At 40.7% G+C, this 9868-nt stretch overlaps 1 protein-coding gene across 5 annotated transcripts; it reads left to right on the forward strand.

Annotated features, from left to right (window-relative positions):
* The first annotated feature begins 854 nt into the window (after positions 1 to 854).
* On the forward strand, positions 855 to 7156 carry LOC136442080 (protein spinster homolog 1-like). 5 transcript variants are annotated; one of them, XM_066438702.1, is made up of 10 exons: positions 855 to 1319; positions 1642 to 1899; positions 2658 to 2813; positions 3375 to 3485; positions 3688 to 3742; positions 4028 to 4135; positions 4611 to 4833; positions 5091 to 5284; positions 5843 to 6125; positions 6688 to 7156. In XM_066438702.1, exons 2-10 carry the CDS (start codon positions 1679 to 1681, stop codon positions 6834 to 6836), a joined length of 1500 nt encoding a protein of 499 aa, XP_066294799.1. In that variant the 5' UTR covers positions 855 to 1319; positions 1642 to 1678; the 3' UTR covers positions 6837 to 7156. The 5 variants fall into 5 exon arrangements, with proteins under 5 accessions (XP_066294799.1, XP_066294798.1, XP_066294800.1 ...); XM_066438701.1 differs by having other exon boundaries at positions 855 to 1304; XM_066438703.1 differs by having other exon boundaries at positions 855 to 1298.
* Positions 7157 to 9868: the final 2712 nt, after the last annotated feature.

Below are 9868 nucleotides of genomic sequence, written 5' to 3' on the forward strand. Positions count from 1 at the left end.
GCCAACCTACCATCCTACCCAATTCCAGGTCGCTTGGTTTAGATACATCAGGGACGTTGACAGGTACACGAAAAAGTGTTGGGGGGAGTTTGTACCCCAGATTTATAAATCAACTAATATGGCAACTAATATGGTATCAATGTACAGAAGTGGGTTATGATTTACATGTTTTTCGAAGGCTCCTGATGGCTAGCCTCTACCAGACTCCATAGGTCGGTGGAAAAACAATAGAAAATTGGTCAAAATAATTATCAATAGACAGACAACATGCCAGAGCAATCATTGCACTGCACATTCCACTATAAGCATCTCGGATGGCTGACTGTGACCCACAAGCATATAGACTTGTCATGTTGCTGTTGAAATGCAGTAACTGCTAAAGTTTAATCATGGTGCACAAACTACACTGTAACTTGTCTAAAACATGATGACGCGATACTAGCAGCAGAAAATGCACCAAAAAGCTCCCATGGGAAAGTAAAGAAAATTATATTTTTCTCAGTAATAATTGTCGACATATCATTTGCCACTTCAATTTAAAATATATGACCTTTGTCATGTTTTCACCTGTAACTGACCCCCAAATGAGATGGACCTGCTTTCTCACTGGCTGGACCGACCCACTAGGGCAGGGGGTGAAATCCTGACGTCATTTCAATCTTCTGGCTGTAGCTCTTGAAAATGCCGGAGCTGACCTCCCACTATCTGAACACATGCAAACTTCACAAATGCAGCGTTGTAGTAGGGGTAGAGACTTGAGGTTTGAAATGTAGGTAAATGTGTTTCGAAGTGATTGTTTTTGCATGGCTTAACCAAATGCGTTGGTCGTTCCTGTCCAACAGGTTTTTCCGATGTTGTCTTAGCTGCCGGCGGGCGCCGCGCTGTAAAATCGTACCACATTCAGCCTGTATTAGGACAACTGGTATGAGAGGATTATACTTGACGATCGATAAGTTTTGAGTAGAGCAAGATCCGGATTACCTGTTATAAGAGAAGAAAGTTTAGGACGAGAAAACCGACTTGAGTTCGTCCAGACCCTTGTAGTTTCTTTTGCTGTTTCAGTTGCATGATGTATTTTGACAGGGATGGGTTGCTAGCCCTTCCCCTTCAAGTTTAACGTGCGCGAGGAAACCTCTCGAACACGGGACTCCAATTTTACGTCTCGCCTGGAAGACGGTGCAGCCCCAACCGAGATGTCCTGACCCCGGTACTTGAACCCAGTTACCAACTACATGTAATTGAAATCAACTGCGAGGCCATTACAAGTTGAGCCACAGGGATATCCCAACCGACTTGAGGTGCAGGTAAAATAAAACCAGGTACTATTGTATATAGAACAGCTGTAATTATATTGTGATCCTGCCCATAGGTTCCCAGCTTCTGACAACCGGTTAACAGTTTTCTATCCCTAAAAGTACGAGTAAGATTAACCTCTTGAACCGTGCGTGCATACCCTTGTTATATGGTCAACATAATTTTGCATTCTAGAAACGTGTAACCAGATGAAATGTTTTGATTGTGCATGCGAGACGCTGTTACATACAACTTGTAAACTTTATCAGTATACAATGTGACTAACACACACTTTTAATTTGCCATAAGACCCGACCATGTTTTTGTATATATGCGTCTTAATTTCAGCTCAGAGAGGGTGGCACTGGAAAAAGGAAGGACAGTCATGAATCTGTTGCAGCTGTTCCGTTCAGAGGGCTACCCCCTGTACGTTCTGTGTGTTCTGCTGGTCACATATCTATTAGACCAGTTAGACCGTTACATCCTGGCCACCACCAGCGCACCCATGGCACAAGATATCCACTTCGGAGAGAAGGGATGTCTGGACAACAATGCTGTCATCTTTCTTGGGAACATCACATGCAAGGGATTGGTGTCTGAAGACAGGTATTAGTACTTTGGATTTGTGACAGTTGCACATTTCATGTTACCTGTATTTGAGGGTTTTTTTCAAAGTGCATGGATATCTGTACACAGTTATATTGCGAAATAGCTATAGCTGGCCCAAAATAGTGAGGATAATGTAAAAAAAATCATATAAGATTTTGGGAAAATACTTAAAGGATAAGAAACCAGGTAGCTTGGAAGTAATGGTTATTTGGTTTGGACAGAAAGAATCTGCAATTGAGTCAAAAGGACATATGAAACATCGTCTAGACTAATTTTGGACAAAACGTTGGACTTTGGACAAATGCTTCTAACTTTTACAGCTTGTATTTACAAATTTGATACTTAGGCTTTGTGAAAAACGTCCATGTCACTTTACGGATCACAATGACCCCCAGCAGGAGTCGTCACGCGTCGCTGAATGTCGAAAAATGTTCAGATTTTTTCACCAAATCTCAAGATTTTCTGGAAAATCTCAAGATCGCTTCGAACTATGTCAAGATCGTTTTTAAAAATCTCAAGATTGTTTCAAACAATCTCCAAGTAAGTATAACATTATGGTGTGCCAGCATTTACCGTAGGTTATTAGCTCAATGTAAAATGTGTAAAACAGCCATCCTCTACTGTATGTGGCAACGGGTAACAGTCTTTTTATGAAAATGATAGATCGGGTTACTTAATGTACAGTACTCATATTCATAATTTTACAATAACACATTAATGATAAAGACATCTTTCCTGTTACCATTTTTCCCCAGCTGCACCAATCTGACCAACCCTAACGGTACCCGGTACTGTCTGTGGGACTATAACGGCAGTGGTGTACAGTATCAAATCCTAGTGGGACCGGCTTTCACTGTGGTGTACACGATCACTGGTGTGGTACTGGGATTCATAGCTGATATCTGGAGCAGGTGAACAGCTGATTATGTCTTTTTAAGGTTAGCTTCTTAACACATGTAGAAGTACAACTGCTATGAGTACGAGATTTCTAGTAACTAAATGTATCTTACAATTCCTAAATGCGATCACAAGTATATGACCTCATCTTAAGTGAGTGACCTTCTTGGAATCAAAATTCAAATGTCTTAAAGTTTATTTTAAAGAAGGGTGGACACACGTCTCTCTGAGGCTGTTACATCCAGAACACGCTCTTATCAAGTATACGCTCCGAGTCACATCCTGAATATCCACTACAGGTCGTGCGTGAGCAAAACGACTCGTTTTGGTTATCGAGAACATCCCGGTCTTCAGCAGGATCCTGGATAAGCAACTGTTTATCCAGAACGTGTACTTTGGAAGGAGCTCCCTAGATCCTGTTTTAGGAGTCGTAGACTATTTGCATGTTATTTTTGTTGTCAGAAAATCCTCTCCTGGATATCTAGTTTGTGTCTGGATCGCGACGTATCCTGAATAGGGCGTGTTCTGGATAGATCAGGAGCTAGATCCCAGTGTCCTTCTCTGTTCTTTGGCAGGAAATACATTCTAGTGGTGTGTCTGATGTTCTGGAGTGGGGCGACCATACTTACAGGCTTTGCTCAAGAGTACTGGCATGTTGTGCTGTTGAGATTTGCTCTGGGGATGGGGTAAGTACTAAGTACTTTGGACATTATTTTTGGAGAAAAGGAAATTGTGTTGCTTTGCCATGTTCACCCTCTCCAACCTTATGGCTCTCTCTTTGAGTGTATTTTCTTGTTTATCTTTTGAAATTATAGTGATACGTACAGTGTATATTTGAAAACATCTCTAGTGCCACAAACTGATATTTTCTTCCTTCCGCATCACCAGGGAGGCGGGCTGCATACCTTTCGCTGCCAGTATCATTGCAGACTACTTCTCTGAGGTGAATAGAAGATGTAGTTTTGATAGGTCTTGTACAATGTATAATCAGAACACCCAAGTTTATACTGCCATGCATATATAGGTTAGATAAGGAAACTGAACCAAAATCTATGTCAGGAGACTGTCTACCCAGTACATTTGGGGAAAAAATGAACATCAACTGACAGTATATAAAGGAGACTCTCTCTATCAAAGGGCTTGATTGTTTAACATGCACAATGTTTTTGCTGCTTTTTCCCAATATAGAGTTCTAATCTTACTATCTGATTTCCCGTCTTGTGTCTAGGAAACGAGAGGCTCTGCTATGGGGTTTTTCAACTGGGGCATCTACGTAGGGTACAGCCTTGCCTATGCCATAGGGAACTACGTCACAAAGGCTAACATCAATGGACAGGTTTGTAACGTTACATTTGGATAAGTAACAAGCACACAAAAGTTTCATGAACCTTATCAAAGACTTGTCGAATGGGTTAGCTGGTCAAATTATGGGATATGATCGTATTTTGTTTGAATGAATCTTAACATGAAGAGTGTTGATTTTAAAATTGACCATGTGTACTAGTATTTACTTAGTCGGCCCATAGGCGACCACTGGTCATGATGTTCCTCCATTGCGCTAGTCTCTGGGCCTTCTTTCTTAGGCCATTCCATCTGTTGCTTATACTCCTCATCGCCTCTTCCTTGTCCCTTCTCCAGCTAATTTTTGGCCACCACGTTAGGGTCTGGTGTGTAATGCTGCATGGTGACTTCCTTTGAATGTTCCCTATCTAGGACCACTTCCTAGCTCTTGAGGATCTGACTTCCAACCATCAAAAGCCCTGACCCTTCCTCGAGGAATGGCAGATTAAACGTATTCTTTTCTTCCTCAGGGCTGGAGATGGGCCTACTTTATCTCAGGAATCCCAGGTTTCCCACTGGGTCTGCTGATTCTGTTGACAGTCAAAGAACCAGAGAGAAGGGAGACAGCCAAGGAGATTAAGGACAGCAAAAGTTACGACCCGTCCCCACTGAGAAGACTGATGACCATCCTGAGATCCATTCTAAACCCTTCACTGATGATGCTGATAATTGCTGGGTCAGTCAGGAATGCAGGTACGAGAATTAGCTGCACACTTTCCGACCATTCATTTATTGTAGAGTTTTATTCTCTGCGTCTGTGTTGCTCAATTGTAATGACTGCCAACCTGACACTAATGCTACTCTGTCATCAATTTACAAAATGATGAAATCTCCATACACGGTAGCCAGTTTGAATTAATCTCTGAGTTAGCAAAGAAACACTTTAAATATTCACAATCATATATCACAATGTTTTTCTACATTACCAACATTTATCTTTTCCTCTCCAGCTGGGTATATCTGGAGCAACAACACCCAGTTGTTCTTTGATCACTACTACAAGGACTCCCAGGTGGGGTTGTGGATGTCCTGGGTGCCGCTGTTTAGTGGTTGTTTCGGCGTGCTGTTCGGGGGGTTCATCTCGGACAGGGTGGTGAAACGTGTGGGCCCCCAGGGGAGGATCTGGGTGCTGGTCCTCAGTCAGGTAAGGAAATTTGACATCTTGGTGTTATGATTGCTTTTCTTCTGTAACATTTGTCTGCATCAAGTGTTTTGTTTTTACAGCATATGGATTTTTGGTGCTCCGAGTTTTTTAGAGTAAGTCTGATGCAGTTACCTAGCTAGTACTTCATCATTGTAAAGCCTACCTGTTATGTCAAATGACAGTTACTCAAGCAACTCAATAGAATGTGAAAACAATTAGACGTTTCAGACAGCATCCGCTACCTTTCGCCAATGACTAGACGGGAGACAGTGGATGCTGTCTGAAAATGTGAAACGTCTGGCAGTTGATAACATGCGTGACTGCCATTTGGCGTATCTTATTAGCTGGATGTTCAGCGTTCATGATCATCAACTCAGCTGTTATGCTCTATGGCTATTTCAGTATGAATATTGGCTTCGTTTGAATCAAAAGAATTGGATTTTCAAGGTAACCTTGACAAGTTTTAGAATTTATGTCTTATGATCAATGATGGAGGTATAGTATTTGTTTTGTTTTTCTCTGTGGAATGATAATATTTATCTCTATTTTCCCCCACAGTTATGTGCAGCCCCGTTTGCAACCATGGCCCTGTACCTGGAGCCTCCATACGCCTTCCTGGCTCTCATCCCCTCCTACATCATTGGTGAGATGTGGGTCGGTGTGACGCTGGCTGTCGTAGTAGAGCTCGTACCGTCCTACATCCGTACGTCTATCGTTGCCGTGTACCTGTTCATCAGTACCAACATCGGAGGAAACTCCCCACTACTCGTACCGCCGCTGAAGAGAGCAACAAGCTTGAGAACAGCTCTGACAATCTTATTCCCAGGGCTGTATGTGGCAGGTGGGTGCTGTGACTCTTCTTGTATATACCCAATGTAATGACACCAGGACTGTTGCCCTGACGATCGATATGTGTATAAAATCAACTTTCCTGTACATGTACGCAGGTTTGTAAATTTTACATTGTCCGAGCTCATAATGCAATTTTAATTTCAAAAAAAAAACCCACTCTCCAATATACTTTTTTTTACTGTGACAACAAAATAGCAACTGCAAGTTGAATTATAGAATATTCCTCTCTGTCTCCTTGGTATGTATTAGGTAGCGGACATTTATGTTGTGTTTCTGTCCATTGGAATTTTACATATACCTGTAGGATAGTGTATGTAGAAAATGCGAATTGTAATTGCTACAACTTTCAGCAATGATTATAAAAGCACATGCTCATCCCAAATACTACATTTTGTAACGTATAACATTAGTTACATGATTGTTGTTATGTAGCAGAAGACGCCATTACGTTGTACCTTGTACAGTTATTTGTTGTGCAACGACGTAAGTGTTTGAACATTAATACATGAAATCTCCTTGGACCACATGATGAGATACTTTATACGTCACAGGTTCGTTGCTGTTCGTGTTGACCTTGCTGGTTCTGCGGAGGGACCTTAAGAAGGTCCAACAAGAGGAGGAGAAAATGCAGCTGTTGCTGAACGAGGGTGAAGGACCGGTACCAGAGCAGTCTGGGAAGTCTTACGGAGCACAGCGTTAGCGAACAGTCCAATATATATGATGCCGAACATTGCTAGTATTTGGTTGGAATGCTTCAAATAATATGAGTCTTTATTGTAAAACTAGGGAAAAGGAAATGCTCCGTTATGAAAAGAAAAACATTTACAGCTGAATTCAAGTGGTCTCATTACACGTGCCAAAGGGTCAGGATTAGATGTTTGTAACATAGTTAGAAGGGTAAGCTATTTTGCTCTAATTAAAAAAAGAGCCTTGGTTACTAAATACTATGTTTGTATATTGTATAGATGTACCAAGTTTATCATGTTTTTGAGAACAGAACAAATAAAGAATTAAAGTTTTCTTGCTCTTTGTGTGTAAGCTCTTTGCTCCAAAAATAACTAACAACGACTATGTTTGATGTAGATTATCGTTTCATTATAAGTACATATTGTACCATTATATTGCTTGGATGACTGAAAATAACAGTTTCTATGTTGTTAGCTTTTAGTGTCTTGATGCACGATGTGCATTTTGTTATTGGAAGTCAACGTTTTTTGCAATTTTACTTTCCTCAACAATGATAAGCTGATAGTAAAACACAGAAGACGAAAAATATAGATATAGATACAGTATGATATAGTCACCATCACTCTCGAGTGCCTGTATGTCACATCACACAGGGGTCAGTTACAAAAGACTAGTTTCAGACGTTAAGGCGAATTCACCACACGATGATAGACTACTGTGTGACTTACAGCATTGTCATCAAGTTATTGCAAACGGATTGGTCATATCTTAAGAATACTATATGTGCTGACCGCATCATATACTATAACAATAGGGTTGGTTTGTTGGTCGCAACTTGGGCGTGTCCGGGATGACCACACCCTACTTGCTATGGTTAGACGATGGCTTCACGTCCTTAATTTCCAAGTTCCTCCTGCAAATTGTGGAAAACGCAAATCTCGATGTGGTAAAATCTGGTCTCATCAAAATTACCTTCTAAGGTTCCCAGCTAAAAATAACTTAGTTGTATCGTTACGTTGTTACGTTATATTGTTGATTCTATTTCCGTATTTAAGAGGAGAGCGCCTCGATAAGCAATATTGCTTTTATCCCAATCCTCGTGAAATAGATGTGAATAGTACAACACATACATATTTTACGGATCAATTGTAGTTCTTCTATCATGACATGTCGAACGTTGTCTCCGCCTTGCACTGTGCATGTGTAACAATATGAAATTGCAGAGTTGTAACTGTGTTTATTACTAAAATCATCAGGATGTTAAATTAATATACGTACACATTTCCTGTAATTTGTTTCCTACATTTTGCTACTTCAGTCATGATAAGATTGCTGTTCTTCATCACGACATATGGCTAATAATGCACCTGACAATTGTCACAGTTTCTCTCAATTGGGTTGTGAGATGGTACAAGCAATAGTTCCGTCAAGACTTGTACATAACATCAGAATTAAGGACGAAGATGGCCTAGGCGACCGCCTGTTCCGAATTCCGAACATCTATACAACCCTGTTGGAGCGATTCCGGGTTGCGTCGTGGCCGATCTGGTCATCGTTCGGACACCGTCAAGGTTCACGTGAACTGGCAAATCGATATTGAACATCTCTCAAACAGTTCATTCATGCTCTGCACTTTAATCATGATCAACTCAAAGAAGCACTGCGCAAGTGCGCGCCGTTGCATGAAGTTCATTTTGATACCTACACACACACACACACACACACACACACACACACACACACACACATACATACATACACACCTCATTAGGGTCGAAGTACCTATCCACATCACAATCAAAGCAAGGTAATCATTTCATAGACTCGAACAACATACAGTATAATGATTCCATAATACATTCAGACACAGCCGCTGGAGAGTGCTGTCACTCAGGACTATGTCATGCTGTTATTATTTGTCACTTTGTCTCTTATCTTTCACATTGTCTTCTATATTTTCAGTATAACCTTATGATCGTAAGACATAGACATATGTTACAGAAGGACGGTAATTAATTGTACATAGCATGCTCCACTTTAAATATAGCATGCACCACTATAACGGTGTAGGTTTTTCTGATTACTGAACGGCAACGACATAATAACTGTTATTTTCACCCAAGTCACCCACGCAATATAATGATACTTATCAGTTGCTGCGAACTATGATTCACATCAAACAAGTATTTTTGGAACAAGGAGCTTACACGTGCAGAAACAAAACCTGCCTTACGATTATTCGTACTGTTCGAAAGAACTGGGGAGCCTTGTGATTCACTGAATATAGTAGTTAGTAATATATCTGTATAAAAATGTGAGAAAATAGCTTGATTTCCAAATTATGTTACAATCATTTATACCCTGACCTGTTAGCATGCGTAATGACGATACTTGAATTCAGTGGCCAAGCTCAGGACAACCCGGCACCAATTACTCAGTGCATGATAAGTGTATTTGGGGCTCGAAGAATGACAATTCTACCGATCTGACAGGCTGATAAGTGGAATAAATATTTTAAGAAACAAAACTCAGTCCATACATAAGCATTTTTATATTTCCGTAAGTCTCAAACGTTACAAGACCGTCAAAAACATTTTGCGGGCCGGTGCGGCGACTCCATTTTGTTTGTTATTTTCGACGCTCTTTCACGAAGTCGCTTTGCTTATGTTCTGCTATGAAAGTGCTTTTAACTTATTACCGATGAAACTAAATGTACAGCAGTTCATTATGTTTTGTTGGACATAGATTTTAACAGTTTGTAGGTTTTCAAAACGCGTTGAGACAACCAAGATGATAAAACTTCCTTATTGATATTCAAAGCGTCAGGACGAAGTGACCTACAGTCAGTTTCACAATTTTTTTAGACGAAATATTTGGCAAATAAATATGTTTTATACCTCACATAGACCTTTAAAAAAAATTCTGTTCTGTTTGCTGATCTATGTCAGTTTCGGGACTAGGTGCCGAGTTGTCCTGAGCTTGGTGCCGAGTTGTCCCGAATGGCTAGGGGCCGAGTTGTCCCAGGGTCCGAGTTGTCCTGATACC

The sequence above is a fragment of the Branchiostoma lanceolatum genome, chromosome 9, assembly GCF_035083965.1.
Source record: "Branchiostoma lanceolatum isolate klBraLanc5 chromosome 9, klBraLanc5.hap2, whole genome shotgun sequence".
NCBI lineage: Eukaryota > Metazoa > Chordata > Leptocardii > Amphioxiformes > Branchiostomatidae > Branchiostoma > Branchiostoma lanceolatum.